Genomic DNA, 12,174 nt, shown 5'->3' on the forward strand with positions numbered 1-12,174 from the left:
TAATTTTAAGTGAGATTAATGTTCTATAAAAAAAAAAACAATTTTCCAATTTAACCAATATATACGATTAATTTTTAATCAATCATATAATAGTTACATTTTCAGATAAAGATAAAAAATTTGTAACAAAAAAAATTAATTTTAAACAAAGTTGTTAAATTGTCAACCAATTAGATAAATTATCGACCAAGAAAATTAATGATGTACAAAAAAGACAAATTTTAAACAAAATACATGAATTTTCAACGAAATTATTTAATTTTAAAGTCAAAAAGACGAATTATTTACAAAAGTTTGAATCTTTTAAGCGAAAAATATGAGTTTTCAATCAAAGAGTTGAACTTCCAACCAGATAGTTAAATTTTCAACCATAATTAAAAAACCTTGTAAAAAAACGTATTTTTTTACAAAGCAGTCCAACTCTTCGTGAATTAATCGACTTTCAAACCCAAGTATTTCCACCCAAAAATTATGATTTTAATTTTTAACAAAAGTTGCATTTACAACAAAACGAAAAACAATTTAATTTCTACAAAGAAACAACAAAAAAAAAATTTTCAACAAAATAATTAATTTTTTAATCAAATAATTGAGTTTTTATCCAAATGAGATGAGTTCCAAAATCGCTAATTTCTTTAATTTCTTTCAAATGCGGATCAAGATATAAATAAAACTATTATAATATTATCATTATTAATTAATATACGTATATATATATATATATAAATATTTATATAATTTATATTTTATATATGAAATAACGCGCGCGCAACTCAGTCATTTACAGCGTCTCCTACTATATTCACACGAACATAGTCCTGTCATAGTTTTGGACCACATCTCGTTTCAGATCTGGGATCACTGTTCGGTATGCGAATAGTGCTTGTTGACATCTTGAAGTGGTCAGGGACCACGAAGGAATAATAAGGAGACCCAACTGCCAGTGGGAAGCCATCTGAAACTGACAATAGAAACATTACCGTAAGTGATACGCACATTACAGGAAGATCTTAGATTTGAGTGCGCAGTTGACCTCTTCCTATACATGGAAAAGTGTGCGAGTGAGAATGTTTGTCAAATTGACGTAAATTAGAGGTTGTGTTCTTTTGTTGATCATCATACGAAAGATACACAAAATAAATATATAAACAGTATTTTCGGTACTTGTTTGAAAAATGTGTGAACAGATTTTGAGAAGGAAATGGATAGGTAAGTACATTTTAAATTTGTAATATGATAAACAGGCTAAAGATTCTCAAGGCTCTGAGAAGCTCTGAGAAATTCTCAGCAGGCACTCAGGTAGATATATTTAAATTTTAAAGGTCCAGGTCACTCGTTTAAATGTTTTAAAGGCTTTAAAATGCCCATTCCGAAATTGAAATAAAAATACGATCATAAATAACAAGCAGAGGGTCCTTTGTTAAGCTTTCGGATTAAAATTTAGAAAGATTTTTCTTAATTTCATAGTTAACAGTCTAAAACATAATAATTTGGAATCTACGGGTTTCGATGATTTCAGATATCTTACTTTTTTTAATGTTTAAAATTGGAATTAATACAACCTTCATCGTAAATGGAATAAGATACGCCAAAAAGACAACATTTTTGAATTCAATTCGAAAATTGTATATTAGTATATAAGTATATTATCGTCGCATCACTCTTAAAATGACCCAAATCTCTCTGACTATCTCCGAGACTAAATCAATCAAATCGAACCTACAAATAGTCTCAAACCGGCCAGACTTTCGCCTGAGAATACTCACATACGCACAATTGTTTGGAAACATAATTGTGAAAGCTATTTCTTTACTAATTTTACAGATATCAGCCAGGAGAAAGAGAATGATTGTGCAGAGTTAAATTTCACGTATTTCAGAAGGAGCCTACACAGAGACATGTTACCTTCAAGAAAGTGGGGTTACAATGCAGAAGGTACAGAATATTGTGCTTTACAAAAAATGGAGGATGATTTAAGCGTCAGAAAAATAGTTGCTGTTTTACCTAATATGCACGTTAAAATCTATTTGGATAATCAAATTATTCCGCTTACGGAATTTATAGTGCTCGTCAGTATGGAGCAGTTTACTGTACTTATAAAAAGTACACCTTATGGCTTAGAACACATTTCTGACACTTGCATCAAAACAAACAAACAGAACCTCTCAACTTATGTCAATTTGACAAACTTTCTCACTTGCACACTTTTACATGTATAGGAAGAGGACAACTGCGCACTCAAATCTAAGATCTTCCTGTAATGTGCGTATCACTTACGGTAATGTTTCTATTGCAAAGTGGGGGAACGGAGTTAGGTCTCCCTATTATTCCTTCGTGGTATTTTCACTTCAATCACCAGCTAATTTCACTTCGTAGATATCTAAGGGGGAAAACAAGGGACCGAATGCATAAGATTCAGTTCATTTTTGCCCTTTTTTTGCTAATATCTTCGCAAAAGCTAATTTTTTCTATATAAGTGTATTAGAAAAATAGTTTTTATTTTTGAATTAATATTTAATGAATGTTCCACGTATTCGGTCCATTGGTTTCCCCTCAGCTTTCACCGAAGTGCATTTAGCTAATGGTTGAAGTGAAAATACCTAGGTTCACAATTTACTGAACTCAACAGTCATGCAACAAACCAACGGATTTCAGCCTATCCATTATAGCAAACTTGCAACAATGTGTTTTTGTAATTTAACATTGAACTGCCTCTATTATTGGTCTGAGCAGATTAATGTACTTGCAAATATTATGTGTGATGTCTTTTTGAATAGTTTGTAACATTATTACATTTAACAATAATTTTGTTAAAAATAAAAATAGAAAAGTATATGATTTTTATTTTATTTATTAGGAATGTTGGAAAAGTAATATCAAAAAAAGGATATATTCTTATTGAATATTGAAATAAAAAAACAAAAGATATTGTTTGTACCATTTATTTATCTATGCGATCTTGAAATGAAATATAAAAGAATTGAAATTCTGCAGGTGTCAAAGTCAATAATAAATGGTAAACTCGTCAAACAGTTGTGTAACAAGGAAAGTTAATAGATTCAAAAATCAAAATATTCCCATTTTTTAAACTACACAACTGTTTCACTATTTTTTTCGAAGTCTATTCGCGGTATTAAACTTTGCTATGAATATTTCAAATCGAAGTGAAGAATACAATACCACTAAAAAAACTGCATTCGAAACAAAGTAATTTAGCTGGAGTCTAACGAAAATAATTTAAACCAATTCATGAATTATCCACACGCAAAAGATTACAAATGGTAAAAGGAAGTTACATCAGAAAGGAGAGCAAACATTAGCATGCTAGTCAAACGTGCAGAAGTCATCTGCGGCTTGAATTTGTTGAAGCAACTCCTTTCAAAGTGGAAAAATCAATTGCATAGTTCAGCAATAAATAGGTAAATATATTCGTAGTTACTGAAAGACTGAAGACAATTTGCTTCGGTCCAAAGTTGCTCACATCTTTTAAACATGTGACGAATTCACACAACACAACTTACTGGAACTTCTTATTCTTGCCTCCTCAGTTTTCTGAAACGAGATTTCACTAACTGAATTTGAAGTCCTTAAGTCTCTTTCATGATTATTTACAAGGAAAATGCCACAAATTTTTAAGAATTAAAAATTCAGTGATTGGAGTTTATCCACACTGGGAAATTTCTTCGACTGTTATTATCATTAATGATAGAATGAGTTTTATTCTGCTCATACGGTCCAATACAAATACAAATGAATTCAGATGTCAATGAATCTTTATTCGTCAATTTTAAAAGATATACCAACGTACGTTTCGACCTAGTTGCAGATCTTCTTCAAGGTAATACATCACCTAATTAAATTTTTTTAACAATATGTAATACATTGGAAAGAATTAACAAATTCTATTTAAAAAATTGTATTGTGTATAAATTTACCTGTCAATTTTGATATTAAAATCCAAAAACAAGACATTTCAACTGTACTTTAGTGATTAGTCCTTACAAAGGAGCATAATTTTGGAGCGAGCCAAATTCTATCAATTTCGCTAATTGTTAGAAGTTAAAATTTTTGTTATATACATGATTTGAAAAGTGTGCTTTTTTTAAGAAACACACACAAAAACTTTGAATTTGAAGCCTCGAAAATAAAACAGGCTCCAAATTATATCAAATTTACTACATTTAAAAAAATTTCATATAATTTGGAGCCTGTTTTATTTTTGAGGCTTCAAATTCAAAGTTTTTGTGTGTGTTTCTTAAAAAAAGGACACTTCAAATCATGTATATACCAAAAATTTTAACTTCTAATAATTAGCGAAATTTATAGAATTTGGTTCACTCCAAAATTATGCTCCTTTGTAAAGACGAATCACTAAAGTACAATTGAAATATCTTATTTTTTTACTTTAATATCAAAATTGACAGGTAAATTTATACACAATACAATGTTTTAAACAGAATTTGTTAATTCTTTCCAATGTATTAGATATTGTTAAAATTTTTTTAATTAGGTGATGTATTACCTTGAAGAAGACGTACGTTGAACCAACGTCGAAACGTACGTTGGTATATCTTTTGAAATTGACGAATAAAGATTCATTGACATCTGAATCCATTTGTATTTGTATTGGACCGTATGACCAGAATAAAACGCATTCTCTCATTAATTTTTAAGGATATTTAAAAATTAATTTCATGTTCCATCGTGACTTTCTTTTTCTAAAACGCTGAAAGATCAAATCGAATATAAATCCAATTTACCACTGGTAGTTAACCTGGTGTTGATTTATTGAACGTAAATTTCCTGAACATCCTACTTTTCGAAAAAGGGATAGAATTTAAAATCAATACTGCAAGGAATACTTACTTCGTTAAACTAGGCTCTTGTAAGTTCATTGGAGCTTTATGACGCCTAGGTCTAGTAGAGGCATACCTGCTGCTAGCATTGCTACTTTCAGAATCACTTGATGGATCTGGCTGTGCTGCTCCCGAGTTCCTGCTGTAAAAAAAGGATTTATTACCAAATCAAGGTGGCCACTCACGACTCAGAAAAAATTCGCAGTAGTTTCCCGGATTTTCAAGTAACACAGTCCGGTGACATTTGAGGTTTTTCCAGTTTCAGAAATTACCGGGGATGAATATGGTTGATTTTTTAACCCTGAGAATAAATAAGGCCATAGAAATTGTCTAACGCATCAGGTTTTGGACTAACTTTAGATTAAATGGTCTAAAAATGTCCATTTTGTCCAAATTTAAGAATTTATTGAGAAAAACGGATTTTTACCCCCTGAAAATTCATCGTTTAGTACCAGTCTTCAGTTTTAAAATCCATTTTCGACTGTCGCTGTACGATTTACTTAGTTGAGATGGGTAAGTTTGACCATTATTATTATTATCAAATTATTGCAATGAAACATCCAGTGAAGGCCAGATCAGATTATGATAATCTAATCAGTAAAGACAAGATCAAATGATGATGATTAAGCCAGTAAAGACAAGACCAAATTATGAGAATGGTCCAATAATGGTCAAACCTGCATATCTCAGATAAACAAATTTTACTGTGACAAAAGAAAATGGACTTTAAAGCTAAAGACTCATACTATACGATGCCGTTTTGGAAAATAAAAAAAATCCATTCGCTCACAATAAATTTATGAATTTGGGCAAAATGACCATTTTTTACCATTTAATCTAAAGTTACTATAAAAACTGACATGTTAGACAATTTCCGCGGCCGCGACCCTCGCAGGACTGTGTACTTTTCCTGGTGAACAATTAATAATTTAAAGTATTTAAAAAGGTATCTCCAAATTAAGGAATCTTAATTCGAAACAATTCTAAATTTTAAGCGTTTTAACTGTAAAACTAAACAATTTCAACTTTTAAAAATCAATATCGTACAACAAATTTGAAACTTTCAAATTTGTAATAGCTTTTTTCAAAATTAAGACATACAAAACTGAATAATTTTAGACTTAGGGTAATTAAATATAACAGATTGAAAAAAATCACTGGGAATTATTTAACTATTAATACTCTCAGTTTCAAATGGTACCATATTGAGCCTGGATGGGGCGACTGAAAATGTCTCATTTATAAATTTTTATTCAAAACTTATTCAATTGTGGACGTTATAAAATTAATTATCTAACTATTAAGAATTTTAATGGTAAATTATGCAATTTTAAACGAAAAAGATTTAAATATTCTGTAAAAAATTGTTCCTTCGAATCTGAAGTAAAAAATTTTGATTTTGAAAGAATAAATTAAAAATTGTTCAGCTTCACACGCTATTAGTTTACTGCCCAACTTATAAAGCATCAAACTGAAGCTATTACATTTTTCGCGTTTTTAATTTTACTGAAAAAGAACAACGTATGGATGCAATCCCACCCAAATCCCACGTTGTTAGTAGTGTACTGAAAATTCACGTTGTTGTACTTGGGTAAAATTCAATTAAATTTTTTTCACTTAAAAAATTTGTTTTTTCAAATATTTAACTACTTAGACGTTTCGACAAAAAACATGTATTTTCATTTTTCAGACAAAAAATTCTCTCTTCTCTCCAATGGAATATAATCTTTACATTAAGACACATTTAGAGAAAACCGTGCGGTTTTGGATTAAATTGACCGAATATTTTCAGAAGAACCGCCGCCATTTTGTCAATTTTTAATAAGAAATTCTATCAGAATTAGAAATATAAATATCTTCATTAGAATAAAAAATATTACAATTTTAACAAAAAGTTTAAAATTTTTTCGATAATCCGCTTTTTTAAAGTTTTTTAAATTCAAATTCTCATATGCTACCGTTGGAAATTTTCGGTATCACCAGCGCGAGTACAATTAAAAATCACTTCTGCCTTTGAAACATGATTACTCGTTAAAAAAGGAGCGAGACATTTTTTTACAACACAGTTGAAAAGCTTATTAAGTTCCGCGTCGAATGAACTCTGTTAGAGATATTTTTGACCTTTTGAAGAGAATATACCACGTCTTTCACATAATTATACAGTCTTTGAAGTCTCATCTTTAATTTAAGCCTATCAAACTTAAAAAAATCTTTGCGGCTTCCCGACATACGATAAAAAAATTCCAAATCTTAAATGTCAAGTTTCAGTCGGTGATTACTGCTGTCGGCGCGAAAGCGGTGATTGCCGATAATTTCTCAGATTTTGTTCCGTAACTTCAAGTCGTACTGTGACTTGGAAAACTTATGAGAAAAAAAAACTGAAATTGACAGGACGCTATCTTTAAAATCTGATGTTTATTTTAAGCCAATACAAATTTAAAAATATTCAAGGGTTGCCAAGATATGATAACAAAATTCCAAGCGTATCTGCCTCGAGGTTCAGTCGGCGCAGCAATCTTGGAGATTGATTGTCCTATCTGAGGATCCCGTGAATATTTTTGAAGTTTTATTGCGTGAAATAAATTTTAGATTTTTGCTACAACATTCCTAATCTCATCACAAGCTGAATTCGTGGTATATTTCCTTTTAAATATCAAAAATATCTTTATTAGTGGAAATTCAGCGCGAAAATTTATAAGCTTTCCAACGCGTTTAAAAAAAAAATGTTCTCACTATAATAATAAATTTGGTGTAATTTCCTTTGACAAACATTATATTTGAATGGCATATGATTCTGTGACTACTCGATTTGAAATGAATTCGGCCTTCTACTTCAAAAGTTTTGTTTTAATTATTATATCGAATGCTTCAAATTTATAATTAGAATTCCTAAAATGAGAAATTTAAATACCAAATTATTAAATATACATGTCTATATCTGAAAGTATTGGATTTTGAGAATGTTCAACAGCTACCTCACTTTAAAATTTAATAATCTCTAAAATCTTTATACAATCGAAGAAAACAGCCACATTGTTAATTATAAGTAAGGTCTAAGTACGATATTTTGTCTTTCGTTTCAGAAAAAGTCATGACTTCGATTCCATTTAAATGGTCGAGATTGAATTAAAATTAGGATATTTTTCTAAAACGAAGAAAAAATCTCAAATAACTAAAGTACAGATTCAACTATTTTTTCTGTATTGAATTTTGAATTATCTTTTAAATTGTGTCGCATTTAACAATGCATATTTTTTCAATTTCATAGCTAGTACTAGATGAAATTTCAATTAAATCAAATTAAATAAGAATTAAGAAAATTGGACCTTACTGAACTTTTAAATTAGATCAAAAAAATCTTCATTTTTCAGTGAGTTATGACCCGAAGTGTTTATTACGGATTTGTAATAATTTTACTACTTTTAATTGATTAAAATATATTACAATATAGTCCTTCTATAGCACAGTACACATCTTTATGGTAGAAAGTTGGCTTCATATTTTTGGTCATAACTCAGTGAAAAATTTTCCAGTTTTCCAAACACAAAAATAAAAACCCACATACCCAGATCGCACAGATTCCTCCGAAATTTTCCTCTCCTGTGCTGGTAGCTTTTGCAAAACGACTTTAGCTGCACTGGGATCTTTATCCTGAACAACAATCTTATTTTTCGCCTTCTTCTTTGTCGGCTTAGAAACTGTTTGTTCTGCCTCACCAGCTGGTTCAGTAACATTCTTTTTTTTTCTTTTCCTCTGCCCTTTTTCTTTTTTCTCCGGAACGGGGGTTTGTGCCTGTGGAATTGGAAAGTCTGAAATCCGAGGGAGACTCAAGTTGGGCATGTCGTACATCGGTTCTCTATGAACACCGTTTATCGCTACGATATTAATAGTGCTCGTAATTTCCGGCTCGGGTGGAGGTCCAGTAACAACCGGACTGTCTATTGTCGGCAACCTCAAATCATCGATATTGAATCTCGACTTCTGGGTTTGCTGTCGAATATTCAACATAATCGTAGGATCCTCCATATCATCGAAATCATCGACTTCTTCAACTGCAGAGTGTCCTCGATGCTTGGTAACAAAACGGGCGAAGTTCATAGTTATTTCCTCGGGAGAACTTTCAATCGATTTTGGCTTCGAGTTTTCGCTCCTTCTGGGAGAATCGCTTCTAATCGTTTGGGCCTGATCTGATGATTTTATCGGTGGTTTAAGAGTGAAAGAACTTAATTCATTGTGAGATATGCTGGCTCGAGTTCCTTTGAAACGAACATTTTCAGGACTTTCGGAACCAGACGAGAGGTTGTCGCTGTTTGAAGAAGATCTGCTTTGAGAACCATTGAACATCCAGCTCGATCCTTCGAGGGGATCATCGTTCGTGAGGGTTGTGCTCAGTTTCGGTTTTTTAGAACCGTTGCATTGTTTGTAGTTCACACTACCATTTAACTCTGTCGATTTATTCAGGTTCAGCTTATCGGAAGAACTAGATTTATTGAAAAGACTTGATCTATCTAGGTTACTAGATTTCTGTTTTTTAGGCTCGGGAGTCAATTTACTGCTCATCGGTCCTGAGGGTAAATTTCTACAGACTCCCGAATCGCTATCAGAGTCTGAAAGATTAAATACCACATTTTTCTCTGGTGATTGAGTACAATCTCGAGAATTTTGGGAATTTATTGTCGAGTTAATGCCCAGCGTTTCGTCCATCATAGAATTTTCTTCGAGCTGAAATAAACAATGATTTATATTTAGCCGAGCTAAGGCCTAAAATTTGTTATTTAGTTAATAAATTAAGAAATTTACAAACCGTTCGGACATTGACTGTTTGAGAATTTTGCAGCAGACGCGATACATCGCTTAAAGCTACTCGAGGACTTTTTATTTGAAAGTGATCAATCCCATTGCTCTGTCGATCAATGCTGCGTTTTTTCACTCGATTTTCAGGCAAACTTCCAGATTTTCGTTTAGAAAATTTGCCCGAGAAACGGTCTGAGATTCTTGATCTGCTGCTTAGTCTGCTTTCATCTACGTCTGGAAAAACAATTGGTTTTATTTTTTTTTCAATGCATTCTTCTTTAATTGTGGAATCTTATTAACTATAATTTTACCATCAGTCATAACGACAACAGGAATTCGCTCAGGCAGCCTGCAGACTCTTCTATTCTCCTAAGAGTGTTTTAACACACATTTTAGATACATTTCATAGAAAACAGTTGATAAATGTATTGATAAATGTAAATAAATAACATTATAATTTCTTACGTAATTTAGTTGTCTACGAGGAACTACTTCATTTATTCTAGTGGAAGGACTTCTGGATGCAACGCTCGATGGAGAAGCAGAGCTTCTCTCAGGAGAAGAAGTTGCTTCTTCGATAGTTGCTAAGCTCAATACATTTTGAATATTTTGCATATTAACCCTGCTCAAATTAATTGTTGGTTTTGTGATCGTGTGTCCACTAACCATCGGTTTCACAACGCCCCTAGCGGGCGATTTTGTGGACAATCTCCGGGTCGACTCTCGTCCTGAAAAAAATGTTACATCAAATCAGTACAATACCTCGAAAATTTAAGAAAAATAGTGGTTTTACTACCTGAAGATTGTGTAGACGATCGAAAACTGTTTGAAGGGTTAGTAGTAAATTCCTGGCAAGATGATATCGTATTTGTTAGGTAATTGGTCATCGTGACCATCATCTTAAGCATCTCTTTCGCATTTTTTAGGATGTTAACGATTATATCCTTTTAAAAAAAATGTGAATGTTATTTAGTTGACGTATTATTCTGTACAGTGGGATCAATAAGACCCTAGTTTTTTTAATTTTGTAACTTTTTACTCACATCACGTCTTTTACAAGCGAATCCTAAATCGTGAACTTGAGCTACAAGAGATACATTTTGAGAAAAAAGAGATTGGCTCTCTTGTTTTTCTTGTGACAGAGCCCTCGCTAACGAATGATTGTTGTTTTTCAATTTTTCATACGCTGTAATGATAATGTCGTCTTTATTATCTTAGGGGTCGTTCAAGTATTGCGTAAGCATTTTGTTGGAGAGGGGAGTCCTTGTCACTGCTTACTGTTTCTTACACCACCATTAGCACCATAGAATACTTTTATGCACGACCTCCTCCCAAGTTCCCACTATTTTTTTTAAATACTAGTGCTTCAGAAACTACATAATAAATCTAGTATTAATAGGAGGCAACACAAAAAGTACCATGTGTGATTGTTTTGTTTCTTTCGTTAAGTCTGCTTTTAGCTAAAATAAAGGGGAGGGGGATCTTACGTAATTGATGACGGGGGGGGGGGGGCGGTCTAAATTTTTTACGAGTGCTTATATGGTGTGAAGGAGGGGTTTCAAATAACCTAAAAAATTCTTACGTAATACATGAACGATCCCTTATAAGATTGATATGATTGATAAATTTAGAATATGTGAACGTCCGTGAAGAGAGCCACCTGACTCCTAAAACACGGATTTTTAGTTTTTCACATCAATCAACAGTTTTTGAGTTCTTTTATAATAAAAAGTTACTCTTTTAACTACAAAATTCTAATGTTTATTAAACTGAAAGGTGAGGCCCCCTGATGATGTTCATATTTTGTACCGCCTTTTCAATCACGGAGGGTCACATAATCAATAATCATTTTACTAGAGAACTTTAATTTTAATAAATAAAAATATAACTTACAGGGAGTGCGAACTTTTGGCGGTCGGTTTCTCGGGCATTGTGTCCTTTTAATAATGACGGTCGGCCTTTTAATTTTGCGGTGTTTCGAAACGGAGGGCATTTTCCATAAATTTCCCGGCCCGTTTCTGCAATTTATTAAAAAGACAAAAAATACTTGAAAAAGTGCGCGTGTATCTCAAAGCTATTGCAAAATAATCTGTGCTGTACAATTGAAGTCAGATAAGAACAGGAATTTTAAAACGTAAGCAATTCAGGCTACAATTTTATTTTATAAAATGGTTTTTAATTAGGCGTTATCGCATTACCAACAAACAGGCGACAAGAATCTAGAAAAATATTAAAATTGCATATTCTGATCAATGTTCTAAGTAAATCAAATACATTTTGGGTTAGATTGTAGAATTGGAGCACCACCGCTGTTTTGGCTAGAAAAAAATTTTGTTCGGCGACAGAGTATTATAATCTTTAAATGAACGATAAATGAAGCGATTTGACGAGACAAAAGTTTAAAATTATTGTTACTTTTGTTACTACGATGTGTCAAATATGAGCCTGTCACGATATATCGTAATGATTATATTTAACGAGAAGTTGAAATGGGTATGGATTTGACCAAAATTTTTTTTTACTA

General features: G+C 32.0%; 1 protein-coding gene across 1 annotated transcript in view; it reads right to left on the minus strand.

Moving 5' to 3' along the window:
• Positions 1-2,926: 2,926 nt before the first annotated feature.
• The window catches only part of LOC117166876 (shugoshin 2-like), a 10,580-nt gene continuing 1,332 nt past the window's right edge, over positions 2,927-12,174 (minus strand). The window contains exons 2-10 of the mRNA XM_033351290.1: positions 11,544-11,668; positions 10,694-10,836; positions 10,447-10,594; positions 10,116-10,378; positions 9,962-10,019; positions 9,661-9,884; positions 8,422-9,578; positions 4,867-4,998; positions 2,927-3,552 (exon numbers count right to left, since the gene is read on the minus strand). Coding sequence (XP_033207181.1) covers positions 3,531-3,552; positions 4,867-4,998; positions 8,422-9,578; positions 9,661-9,884; positions 9,962-10,019; positions 10,116-10,378; positions 10,447-10,594; positions 10,694-10,836; positions 11,544-11,643 — 2,247 coding nt within the window. The 5' untranslated portion in view covers positions 11,644-11,668 and the 3' untranslated portion in view covers positions 2,927-3,530. The remainder of the gene's footprint in view (positions 3,553-4,866; positions 4,999-8,421; positions 9,579-9,660; positions 9,885-9,961; positions 10,020-10,115; positions 10,379-10,446; positions 10,595-10,693; positions 10,837-11,543; positions 11,669-12,174) is intronic.

Source organism: Belonocnema kinseyi, chromosome 2, assembly GCF_010883055.1.
Source record: "Belonocnema kinseyi isolate 2016_QV_RU_SX_M_011 chromosome 2, B_treatae_v1, whole genome shotgun sequence".
NCBI classification, from domain to species: domain Eukaryota; kingdom Metazoa; phylum Arthropoda; class Insecta; order Hymenoptera; family Cynipidae; genus Belonocnema; species Belonocnema kinseyi.